Here is a 12,057-nt window from a genome sequence, read left to right on the forward strand (position 1 = left end):
AACTATTATGTACATAAAAATTAAACCAAGGTCATGTACACACCACGGCGAAGGGCATGCATGAGTTGTGGTAAAAATTTCTTAACTTTCACCACTAAAAATTCATGAATCACTTATTTTTTCAAACCGCCATCGTAATAGTGTAATAGCGTGTAATATAATAAATAAGTAGCTGGTTTTATATCAGTTTGATGCAAACATTAGCACAATAACGGTCATTAAGTATTTAATGTCTTTATAATAACTGTAACCTCTATCTACAATGATAATTTTACTCATAATTGTGGCCCTTGTTTTGGCCCTGTTTTTAAAACCTTTGGGGCACTACATCTCCATAATAAAATATGTACAACAACTGCCCGGTCCCCCGTGCGAAAATTTCCTCCATGGTAATATCACTCACCTATATGGACCCCCAGGTATGTTAAACATAAATTTAAATGTACAAATACCCAAAAAAAAATAGAAAAAATGTTTAAAACTGTGCGTAAATGGGGCTTGGAATATTACCCAATTTACCAGAACTGGATCGCTCACGTCGCCGTTGCCAATGTGATGAATCCGTACGATTTTGAGGTTGGTACCATTTTTGGTAATTTGAATTAACTTATTTGATTCAAGACGATTTTGTCAAATATGAAACATACCAGCAAAAGCATGATCTATGACATGTTGCACTGTTGGTTGGGTACCGGTTTATTGACCAGTGATGGAATCAAATGGCAAACAAGGCGAAAAATTCTAACACCGGCCTTTCATTTTAACATTTTGCAAGAATTTATAAAAATATTCAACGAAGAAACGGAAACACTGGTCCAACAATTAAAAAAACATTCAAATTCAAGCGTTGATGTGACTGAATACATCTCAGCGTTTACCCTAAATACTATCGGAGGTAGTACCAAGTGGTGTCGTGCCAGAAATGTGGTTATTTTTTGTAGAAACTGCAATGGGTACCAGTTTTGGTACCGAAACTTCTACTGGACGCGAATATAAAAAGTCAATCCAAGAAATTGGTGAAATATTGAAGTATAAGTTACTCCGGCCTTGGCTTTTGAGCAAGTTTGTCTATGTCTGTGATCCCAATTACTGGAAGGAGATAAAACTAGTCAAAATTTTGCACAATTTCACTAATAACGTGATTGCAAATCGCCAAAGTAATTTTAAACCGGTTGAGCAAAAATCAGATGAGTTTTCCTACTCCAGAAGAAAGCGTATGGCAATGCTTGATTTGTTACTAACTGCAAAAAATGAGGATAATTTGATTGATGATGAAGGTATTAGGGAGGAAGTCGATACTTTTATGTTTGAAGGCCACGACACGACCGCTGTTGCTATTTGTTTTGCGTTAATGTGTATTGCCTGCCATCCTGATATTCAGGTACCAGTATAATCAATAAAAGACAATAGGTAACAATTTTTGCAATTCTAGGAACGCATTTTCGAAGAAATTGAAGAAACGTTTTCTGATGACACCAAACCGGATTATAAATCACTCCAAGAGTTAAAGTACATGGAAAGATGTATTAAAGAAGTACTCAGATTGTACCCCAGTGTACCTTTCATCGCGCGATCTCTGGGCGAGGATATTGTGACTTACAGTGGTCATAAATTGAAAGCTGGTTCAATGGTGCATTTGCACATCTATGATATGCACCACAACCCTCAGGTTTACCCTGATCCAGAGAAATTTGATCCTGATCGGTTCCTTCCAGAGAACTGTCTCAAGAGACATAACTTCGCCTATGTTCCGTTTAGTGCAGGACCAAGAAATTGTATAGGCCAGAAGTTTGCAATTTTGGAAATGAAAGCTGTCCTTGTTGGAATTTTGAAGGAGTTTACTTTAGAACCTGTAGACTGTAGATACACCTGAGACTTTAGTCATGAAAACTGATCTAGTTTTGAGAGCCATGAATGGAGTTAGGGTGAAATTTGTCCCAAGAATATGTGCTAAATAAAAAATTCTCAATTACTTTCAATTCTTAACCTCAGTCAAGTGTGAAATGTAATTACTAGCTGTTTCAAAACTATAAAAGCACCAACGTCGCATTTTCTCTCAAAATTAGTCATGCATTTCAAAAAAATAATAGTTAATGTAATTTATAATTTCAATGAGAGATTTAACCATTAACTATTTGAGGTACTATTTTATCAATCTTATTTAAAGATATAATTCGCTAAAAAGCAACGTTGACATTTTTATACTTTTGAAACAGCTAACATGTACATAAAAATAAAGAAACTTAAGTTTTGTGACAAACTTAGAATAGGGCAAAAATTTCAAAAATAAAAAACCATCTCTATCTCAACAACAAATATGTAACTTTTTTTTCAAGGTTACATAAACTTTTCCCATCTTTTCAAAACTATTTAAAAAATTAGAGAATGCCACTTGATATTTTAAGTTTAACCGCTTTCGAGATATTTAACAATTTTTGAAAAATTTTTAGATTTGCACCTATCACTTAAAAAATCGGTAACTCTCTTAGATTTAGAGATTTTAAAATCATATTTGGAGAATTGAAAGACAAAGCCTAGGTCTGTACTCCAATGTGTTCAATATTGAAAAAGAAGTTAATAAACCCTAAAATTTTAAGGTTAAGTATTGACAATATCAAGTACCCATAACTTAATTTTTTCAAATGGGATGTCACAATTTTTATTTTACTAGATGGAGAAGAATTTTTTTCTGCATCGATCTGTATTAGCATTCTCTATACCTATCTGTGATAACTTTCAAGTTATGTTAAGTTTTTTGATATTGTAGTAAATTTCTTACTAACCACAGCTATTTTTGCATAGTTTGCCATAAAAATATTTCTGATTAAACAAACGACAAACCTTGTTCAAAATTGTGTTATCTGTCCTGTGAAAACAAAATAAATTTATTGAATGTTGGTTTAAAAATGTGTCACATTTTTTCTCTCGTTTCAATGGCAACCTATGAGATAGGGCCTATGGCTAATTATTTAAACTCAACAAAAAATTATTATAACTTTAATAATTTAATGAAATAAAACTGTGGCATTTCATTTGAAAAAATTGAGTTATGAGTGCTTAAAGTTCTGAAAACTTAACTTTAAACATTTGAGGTTTGTTATTCTTTTTTAGAAATTTAAAAACACCAAAGGAAAGATCTAGGTTTCCTCTTTAAAATGAGCTAAAAAATATTTCCAAATTTTTAAAAATTGCAAAATTATCGATTTTTGAACTGGAAGGTGCAAATTAAAAAAAAAACTTTAACAACCCAAATATTTCGTAAATGATTAAATTTAGGTATAGGGAGAGCTTAAGAAAACTATCCTAAAATAACTTAAAATAACAGTAAAATATAGCTTTCCATTTAAAATAAGAGTTGATAGCGACTTCCGGTATAAGCGGGAAGAGAGAGATTATGGTTATATAGAAATTTTCTGATGACTATCATTATTAGAACCACCAATACTTATAATGTGGGGTTTAGACGGAACATCCTGTATAAAGTTCACTTCATTATTTATAAAAATATCAAAATGGCATTTCCTAGTGGAAAAAGCCACAAATTCAGCAGATTATTTAACATTTTTGACCTCAAATTTTCCAATATTTTTCCTTCTTTATTTCTCAATTTCTGTACTTTGACGTGAGATAATAAATTACACAGCTGAAGATGATAAGAACCGGCTTATCTCTCACCGAAAAAATTAACTGTTAATGTCAAAATGTTGCTATCATCATCAGTGCTCTTTGTGATCAGTTTCTTCCTAGTTTTGTATTTTTTCAAAAAACTAAAATGCGTATCAGCAAAATTATACAACCTCGGTAAACTCGACGGACCTTCAAACCATAACATAATTATTGGAAATGTGTTACGGCTTCATGCGGCTCCAGGTAGTAAAATAATAGATAAGTTAGATAAAACCACAAAAAAATACAAATTTTTTTAGAAGTAATTTTTAAAAAATTGCGACAATGGGCACGTGACTACTATCCAGTCTACCAACTGAGAGCAATTCATATCCCTGCAGCATGTATTTTGGCACCGGAAGACTTTGAAGCAAGTTTTTGAACCGAATAATCAAAAAAAAATAATTGCAACTTTTAGGCCATTTTATCCAATCCGAGACATATCGAAAAAAGCATGGTTTATTTGCTTTTACACGACTGGTTAGGAACAGGTCTTCTAACAAGTGGTGGACAAAAATGGGCAACAAGACGAAAAATCCTAACACCAGCTTTCCACTTCAGTATCCTCCAACAATTCATCACAATCTTCAATGAAGAAACCGACAAACTTGTCGACACTTTCAAACAACAATGCGACCAACCGATCGAGATCACCTCTCATATTACACAATTCACGTTGAAAACGATCGGTGGTAAGTCATTTATGGCTAAATGACCTTTTCTTCTTCACCTTTGAGTTGAAGAAACTGCAATGGGAACAAAATTCGAATTCACAACCCGAAAACAAATCGAATATAAACAAGCAATCCTGGAAATCGGCGAAATCCTCCTCTACCGCCTCCTCAACTCGTGGCTCATTTCCGACTACCTCAATTTCTTCAGTCCTCACCGTTTGAGGGAGAAACGCCTCGTCAAAACCCTCCACACTTTCACTCGAGACGTGATCACCGAACGTGAAAAAACATTCGAAAAATTCCAACTACCAACGGAAGAACATGACGTTTACATTGGCAAAAAACGACTCGCAATGCTAGACCTCCTCCTCACAGCCAAAAACGAAGAAAGAACCATCGATGAAGATGGAATTCGTGAGGAAGTAGACACTTTCATGTTCGAAGGCCACGACACGACTTCTGCTGCCCTAAGTTTCGCTTTGATGCTTTTGGCCAATCACAAAAACGTCCAAGTGGGTGATTTAGTTCAAAAAATTGCTCAAAAACTTCAAGTATTGTTTCAGGACCAGATTGTGGACGAAATGGTCACAGTTTTGGGCGACCTGCACCAAAAACCGACTTACAACAATTTGCAAGAAATGAAGTATCTGGAACGAGCGATAAAAGAGAGTTTGAGATTGTACCCAAGCGTGCATTTTATTTCAAGGAAATTAGGAGAGGACTTTGTGACTTGTAACGGCCTCAAATTGCCTAAAAGTACAATCACGCATTTGCACATCTACGATCTGCACCACAATCCTGACATTTATCCTGATCCTGAGAAGTTTGATCCTGAGCGTTTTCGTCCTGAGAACTCCCAAAAAAGGCATCCTTTCGCCTATTTGCCATTTAGCGCCGGGCCTAGGAACTGTATAGGCCAGAAATTTGCGATGTTGGAGCTGAAAGCGGCCATTTGTGGCATTTTGGCCAATTTTATACTTGAACCGGTTGATACCCCCGAAAGTATCGTCTTAGTTGTTGATCTTGTGCTCCGCACTAAAAACGGGATAAAAATCGGTTTTATTCCCAGAGTTAAATAAATATTTACAAAGAACTGTTGCATTTCAATTATTACCAAATCTTGACCTTTGTTTTTGTTATTGTAGATTTGAGAGATTCATTAAACTGCGACTTTTCGCTACTACAGTTAAATCATTTAATCACAATGTTTGCGTCAACGTTAATACTCACGACAATTTTTGCTATTGTCTCCGTGCTTGCTTTCAAACGAATCAAATATCATGTGAAAAATTACATTTTGCTGAATAAGCTTCCAGGGCCTCCGCCTGATGGGCTTTTTGTCGGGAACATGCCCTACTTGCAAACAACTCCAGGTAAAATATTTTGATCAAAAAGCGGTAAAACAAGAGGGATTTTAGAGGACATTTTCAACCGGTTGAGAGAAGCCAATAAGAAGTTTTACCCGATTTACAAACTTTTCGCCGTCCACCGGATGGGTGCCAATATCCTTAGCCCCGAAGACAGCGAGGTAAATAAATTCGTGTTTTTACTCGAATCTACGGCTCGATTCCAGATAGTTTTATCGAATCCGATCCACAACGAAAAAGGCTACATTTATAAGTTGCTCCACCACTGGCTCAAAGAGGGTCTTTTGACCAGTAAGGGTGAAAAATGGCAACTGCGTCGCAAAATTTTAACCCCAGCTTTCCACTTCAACATTTTGCAACAGTTTATCATGATTTTGAACGAAGAGGCCGAAAAACTAGTCGAAGGGTTGAGGAAAGAGTGTCATAAGCCCTACATCAACATCACCCCCCACATATCGCAATTTACCCTCAAATCAATCACTGGTACGCTATCGCAATGCGTTATCTCCCACTTTAGCCCAAGTTTTAGAAACCGCAATGGGCACCAAACTCGACTTTACCACGAAAAAAGAGATTCGCTACAAAGAAGCTGTCTACAAAATCGGCAAAATTTTGACCTATCGCATTACCCATCCTTGGTTTATCGAACCTTTGCTCAACATTTTCAGCCCTTGCTTCATCCAGGAACGGCGAGTCACCAGCACTTTGCACAAGTTCACCAAGGAAGTGATCGAAGACCGGGAGAAGAATTTCAAGGATTTCGAGCTACCAACGGAGGAACATGACGTCTACAAAGGGAAGAAACGACTGGCAATGCTGGATTTGCTGCTTTCCGCCAAAAAGAAGGACGGGATTATTGACAATAAAGGGATCCAAGAAGAAGTTGATACGTTCATGTTTGAAGGTCATGACACCACAGCCGTGGCGTTAAATTTCGCTCTGATGCTCATCGCCTGTCATAAGGACGTGCAGGAGACAATCTTGCAGGAAATGCGGGATGTTTTAGGTGACATTCACGCCAAACCAACTTACAGCGATTTGCAAAATTTGAAATATCTGGAACGGTGCATTAAGGAGAGTCTTAGGCTGTACCCTAGCGTCCATCTTATTAGTAGAGCCCTCGGAGAGGATGTCCGAACGCAAAAAGGTTATCTCATACCAAAAGATACGATTACCATTATCCACATTTATGACTTGCATCACAATCCTGATATTTATCCCGACCCTGAGAAATTCGATCCTGATCGATTCCTCCCTGAGAACTGCCAAAACAGACATCCGTTTGCTTATTTGCCATTCAGTGCCGGACCACGCAATTGTATTGGACAGAGATTTGCGATGTTGGAACTCAAAGCTGCCATTTGTGCCATTTTGGCCAACTTTGTACTCGAACCGATTGATACTCCTGAGACTATTGTGGTGGTTGTCGACATTGTGCTCAGGACCAAAGAAGGGATTAAGATTAGATTTGTACCAAGAGAGCAGTAAAGATCCATTAACCGCTTCTTGTGATGTAAATTTAAACATTTGATAAATAACTGATATTTTTTATACTAGACAAAACAATAAATGTTTTTTGAGGAGTGAGGTTGTTTTCTTTCTATTTGACAATTAACTACGTTATAGATTGAAAAAATACAAAGTTATTACTTTCTGAGACGATTTGATATATTACAATTTGAAAAAATATTATCAACAGTTTAGTTACTTATTTTTAACGTTTTGAAATAAAATTCATTACATAGTTCGGTAGACGATATGTTATAGAATATACCAAATATACAGTATTGAGAGTTTTGTTGTTGATATTTTTAAGATAACTTTTTGTGAACAAAAAAAAACTATCAACTATTTTCACAAATGTTATCTAAATCTCTCTCAATCTTATCTTGTCACCACATAATAGTTTTTTTTTGTTACAGGTGTTGTAGAATAAATACTTGAAATGTACTCTATTTTTATCAAGTGCCTCTTGTATTTTTATTCCCGCATAAACATCCATCTGCTAATTAGTCACTGAGATAGCGTTTATCAAAAAGGTTAATAACTTGAATTTTGCGTTGCTTTTTAAACATTTTATGAGACGTGGCGACTCCTAAAATGTATAAATAACACCTAACGATAAGAAGTTAAGAAAATTTTACTGATATGAAATGTTTTGGCAATTACTATAAATATTGTTGCAAGAGAAACGAAACTGATTTATCAAAAGCGATGGCAATCTAATAAGTGTGCCAAAATCTTTCTGAAATAAGAGCGATAAGGAAAGACATAAATATTAATTGTTTATGCGTTTCTTGGTAAAATATCTCGGAAAAAGAAGTGATTAGTTTATTATCAAACATGCTCTTGTCGACAACACTAGTGTGTGCTATTGGCTTGCTTGGGGTCTTTCACCTCTTAGCATGGATCAAGTTTCACGCTTCGAATTATATGAAAATGTGTGTGATCCCAGGACCACCCCAAAAAGGGATTCTTATCGGAAACATGACTTATCTTCAAACAACTCCGGGTAGGAAATTGTGAAACCACTCAATTCTTTAAATTTTCTTCCAGAAAAGATTTTCCTGAGATTGCGAGAGGCTACAAAAAATTTTTACCCCATTTACAAACTCAATGCTTTACATAAATGCGCGGCAAATATTTTAAATCCGGAGGATTGCGAGGTTGGTAGAAAAAAAAACAAGTCTTTATCAGTACCTAAACAATCTATTTTTAGCTAATAATGTCGAATTCAGCCCACAATCAGAAAGGCCAAATCTATGATTTACTCCGCAATTGGCTGAAAGACGGATTATTGACGAGTTTTGGCGCCAAATGGCAGACCAGACGCAAAATTTTGACGCCAGCTTTCCATTTCAGCATTTTGCAGCAATTTGTCCAAATCTTCAACGAAGAGGCGGAAATTTTGGTTGAAGACCTCAAAAAAGATTGCTCCAAGTCGTACATCAGCATCTCGTCCCATATTACCAAATTCACCCTCAAAACTATAGCCGGTAGGTGTCCCGCAAGGCTCAACCTTCGACCCCCTTCTATCCAAAACCCATTCCAGAAACAGCAATGGGGAGCAAATTGAAATTCGAGACGCAGAAAGAGATCGACTACTACCAAGCCGTCTACGACGTGGGCAAAATCCTCCTGTACCGCCTCACCCATCCCTGGTTCATCTTCCACTACGTCAACTTCTTCAGTCCTTGGTATCTCCAAGAAGTCAAAGTAACCAAAACCCTCCACAACTTCACCCGAGAAGTGATCAAACACCGTGAAGAAAATTTCAAAGATATTGAACTACCAACCGAAGAACACGAAGTTTACAAAGGGAAGAAACGACTAGCAATGCTCGACTTGCTCCTCTCGGCCAAACACAAGGAAGGGATTGTGGAGAATGATGGGATTCAGGAGGAAGTTGATACTTTCATGTTTAAAGGGCATGACACCACTTCTGCGGCCCTTTGTTTCGCGCTGATGTTGATAGCGAGTCACAGCGAAGTTCAAGAATCGATTGTGGCTGAAATGAGGGAGGTTTTGGGCGATTTGAGTAAAAAACCCTCTTACAACGACTTGCAAAACTTGAAATATTTGGAGAGGTGCATCAAAGAGACGCTCAGGTTGTACCCCAGTGTGCACTTTATTAGCAGGACTCTGGGGCAGGATTTGATCACTACTGGGGGATACACTTTGCCCAAAGAAAGCAATGCCATTATACACATCTATGATGTACATCACAATGCCGACATTTATCCTGATCCTGAGAAATTCGACCCTGATCGCTTTCTTCCTGAGAACGTGCAAAAAAGACACCCGTATGCCTATTTGCCTTTTAGCGCCGGTCCGAGGAACTGCATCGGCCAAAGGTTTGCCATGTTGGAACTAAAAACGGCAATTTGTGCTATTTTAGCCAATTTCACCCTCCAACCAATTGATACTCCTGAGACTATCATATTGGTCGTTGATATTATTCTTAGAACGAAGGAACCAATCAAAATCAAATTTGTTCCACGCTCGTAATTATTATGTAAAATGCTTTTTGTAAATAAAAACGTTGTAAATATTTTATTCGTTATACAAGAGTCGCAAAAAGGTCAAATGTCTGGATATTGACAAAAATTTCTTTTATCTTGTTCCGTCTTACAATTTCCATTATACCTAATGAACTGCTTTATCAATATTTAATGAGTAATCGTTTCAGAGATAACCCACGTGTATTATTATAAAATTTATATTTAGCAAGAAATTTTAATTGTTTGATTATTAAAATTTGTTTGTAATAATGAAATAAATTTATGAATAATTTATGAATAATTGTGTTTCAGTAAGTAAAAATACCCGTACTTCTAAACACAAAACATGTCGTTCTATTTTATGTCAAAGGATAATCCCATTTTCTTTTACCGGAAGTGATAATAGTTGTTAATGACTGAGTAAAAGTAGGTACTTATACAATTTTATCAAAAAAATTTATGTAAATTAGTAGATACAAATTTACAACTGAATGATTGACTCTCTATGAAAAACTCTCTATGTGAAGACATATCAAGTTGCAAAAATCAACAACTTTCCTGAAAATTGTTTAGTAAAGTGGAACTTACGAGAAGACATAGTAACAATTATTTATTATTTTATTATTAATTAATATAATTATTTGTTAGTATTATTAGTATTCTATATAATTATTTATTAATATTATTAGTATTATTTTATCTTACAGGTGCTTTTTTAGGTACACTATACCATTGTTTTTATTGAGAGAAATCAAATTCTCTCACAAGTGAGTAAATCTAAGGAAAATTGGAGAAAACAATGAGACTGTTTATTTCATAACAACAACACAGGTCACTACGTAAACTGATATATATATATATAGAACTATGCTAATGTTACAGGCGAATATTTACTTGAATTTCTTGGATTTTTTTACAATGCACCTGTAACATAAAACGTCGTATATATATCACACGTGATCGAAATGCCATTATAAAGCTCGTTACAAGTGTCCCACTCGAGCGCAAGCGCACTCGTGGGTCAAAATTCTCACTTGCATATAATGATGCATTTCTATCACTTATAATATAATATAGTATTAGTGACTTTTTATACCTCATTGTCAATTATGACAATCACTATCAGAAGAAAATAAAGTTACTTGCTTGCTTACGATCGCTCGGACTCAAACAAAACTTGTGTATTAAAACTTTACTTTTCTAAACTCATTAATCAATTGTTTCAATGAATTAGCTATTTATAAGGCACTTATGAAAAGGTCGATTTTGTTTAACGAACATTATCTTTGCCAAAACAAGTGGAAGTTAAACAATAATAGGTTTTTCATAATGTATTACGTACTTAATTTTTCCTAATTCCGTCGTAAATTAAAAAGTTATTCGTAGTAAGTTATACGTAGACAAATAATAATCTACTAAAATTAAATGTGTCTGCAGTTATTAATAATCATTAAACAAACGATAAACAACAACTTTTACAATTTGTTAAAGTTGGTTACAAGTTGGTTGAAGCTAATAAACAGTTTTCCTTTTGTGTTGCAGATTTATTTCTGAAACAAATTAACAGTCTCAATTTTGACGAAAATTCCCCATAAATAATGTAAAACTAAAATTTAATTAATTTTCTAACATTTTCATTTTATATTACGCATTTTCGACCCATTGCTGTAGAAAACGGCTAATGTAATTATTCCGTCTAAAGGTTTTTTTATGTTTTATGAACCAAATAAATTAATACGATAAAACTTTTTTTGCAAGTTTAGATATCAATTTAGTGCAGAATGTAAATATATTTCACATGGATGATTCACCAAACGTAGGATGAATAAAATAAAAAAAAAAATAAAGGCTGGTTCCTTATTTAAAAGTTCCAGTTTGGTAAAGTTGGTTACAAATTGTTGAAAGTGATAAACAAATTGATGTTGTGTATTTACAAACAAAAAGAACTTTTTTGCACGATTGAGCTCAATTTGATTATTTGCTACGCCTGTTTCCAAGACAGTACGTGGTGTTTATCAGTTGCTACGTCCAAAGGCGTCAGTAAGTAAATTAGGCGTTGGTATGTAATTTTGTCGATGCCTTGATAATTATTTTGACATTATTTAATAAATCTTTTAAAAAAAATAGGAATCGTGCAAAAAACGCCATAAGCATCACGAACGTTAAGGATTGCCGATCTCAGTCAATAAACAATTGTCTTTGATCGGTAAACTCTCCTTACCTTGATACTTAATTTACTATTATGTTATTTCGTTTGATTCAGCCAAAGATCCAGCTAGATTTACAATTTTTGGATAAGTATTAGAGAGATCTAAATCTTTCTGAATTAAAAATCATGATAAAGTTTTG

At 35.0% G+C, this 12,057-nt stretch overlaps 4 protein-coding genes across 4 annotated transcripts; all 4 read left to right on the forward strand.

Moving 5' to 3' along the window:
• Positions 1-196: 196 nt before the first annotated feature.
• Positions 197-1,972, forward strand: Cyp4q9 (cytochrome P450 monooxigenase CYP4Q9). Its single transcript, NM_001114378.1, has 5 exons — positions 197-419; positions 467-576; positions 622-895; positions 942-1,381; positions 1,433-1,972. The coding sequence occupies exons 1-5, from the start codon at positions 263-265 to the stop codon at positions 1,871-1,873; spliced, it is 1,422 nt and encodes a 473-aa protein (NP_001107850.1). The 5' UTR covers positions 197-262; the 3' UTR covers positions 1,874-1,972.
• A 1,729-nt stretch (positions 1,973-3,701) lies between these two features.
• Cyp4q3 (cytochrome P450 monooxigenase CYP4Q3) lies at positions 3,702-5,419 on the forward strand. The gene is made up of 5 exons (NM_001114375.1): positions 3,702-3,870; positions 3,927-4,036; positions 4,085-4,358; positions 4,410-4,852; positions 4,904-5,419. Exons 1-5 carry the CDS (start codon positions 3,702-3,704, stop codon positions 5,417-5,419), a joined length of 1,512 nt encoding a protein of 503 aa, NP_001107847.1.
• A 125-nt stretch (positions 5,420-5,544) lies between these two features.
• Cyp4q2 (cytochrome P450 monooxigenase CYP4Q2) lies at positions 5,545-7,291 on the forward strand. Its single transcript, NM_001114374.1, has 4 exons — positions 5,545-5,713; positions 5,759-5,868; positions 5,914-6,190; positions 6,237-7,291. The coding sequence occupies exons 1-4, from the start codon at positions 5,545-5,547 to the stop codon at positions 7,193-7,195; spliced, it is 1,515 nt and encodes a 504-aa protein (NP_001107846.1). The 3' UTR covers positions 7,196-7,291.
• Positions 7,292-7,938: 647 nt separating this feature from the next.
• Cyp4q1 (cytochrome P450 monooxigenase CYP4Q1) lies at positions 7,939-9,763 on the forward strand. Its single transcript, NM_001114389.1, has 4 exons — positions 7,939-8,219; positions 8,264-8,373; positions 8,427-8,703; positions 8,760-9,763. Exons 1-4 carry the CDS (start codon positions 8,051-8,053, stop codon positions 9,713-9,715), a joined length of 1,512 nt encoding a protein of 503 aa, NP_001107861.1. The 5' UTR covers positions 7,939-8,050; the 3' UTR covers positions 9,716-9,763.
• The last annotated feature ends 2,294 nt before the right edge of the window (positions 9,764-12,057 follow it).

Source organism: Tribolium castaneum, chromosome 2 (genome assembly GCF_031307605.1).
Source record: "Tribolium castaneum strain GA2 chromosome 2, icTriCast1.1, whole genome shotgun sequence".
Taxonomy (NCBI): domain Eukaryota; kingdom Metazoa; phylum Arthropoda; class Insecta; order Coleoptera; family Tenebrionidae; genus Tribolium; species Tribolium castaneum.

Coding starts and splice junctions, on each gene's coding strand:
- Cyp4q9 (NM_001114378.1), top strand. CDS start 263: ATGATAATTTTACTCATAATTGTGGCCCTTGTTTTGGCCCTGTTTTTA. Junction 577..621: donor TGAATCCGTACGATTTTGAG/GTTGGTACCATT, acceptor ATTTGATTCAAG/ACGATTTTGTCAAATATGAA. Junction 1,382..1,432: donor CCTGCCATCCTGATATTCAG/GTACCAGTATAA, acceptor TTGCAATTCTAG/GAACGCATTTTCGAAGAAAT.
- Cyp4q2 (NM_001114374.1), top strand. CDS start 5,545: ATGTTTGCGTCAACGTTAATACTCACGACAATTTTTGCTATTGTCTCC. Junction 5,714..5,758: donor CTACTTGCAAACAACTCCAG/GTAAAATATTTT, acceptor GAGGGATTTTAG/AGGACATTTTCAACCGGTTG. Junction 5,869..5,913: donor TTAGCCCCGAAGACAGCGAG/GTAAATAAATTC, acceptor GCTCGATTCCAG/ATAGTTTTATCGAATCCGAT.
- Cyp4q3 (NM_001114375.1), top strand. CDS start 3,702: ATGTTGCTATCATCATCAGTGCTCTTTGTGATCAGTTTCTTCCTAGTT. Junction 4,037..4,084: donor TGGCACCGGAAGACTTTGAA/GCAAGTTTTTGA, acceptor TGCAACTTTTAG/GCCATTTTATCCAATCCGAG. Junction 4,359..4,409: donor CACGTTGAAAACGATCGGTG/GTAAGTCATTTA, acceptor TTTGAGTTGAAG/AAACTGCAATGGGAACAAAA.
- Cyp4q1 (NM_001114389.1), top strand. CDS start 8,051: ATGCTCTTGTCGACAACACTAGTGTGTGCTATTGGCTTGCTTGGGGTC. Junction 8,220..8,263: donor TTATCTTCAAACAACTCCGG/GTAGGAAATTGT, acceptor ATTTTCTTCCAG/AAAAGATTTTCCTGAGATTG. Junction 8,374..8,426: donor TAAATCCGGAGGATTGCGAG/GTTGGTAGAAAA, acceptor ATCTATTTTTAG/CTAATAATGTCGAATTCAGC.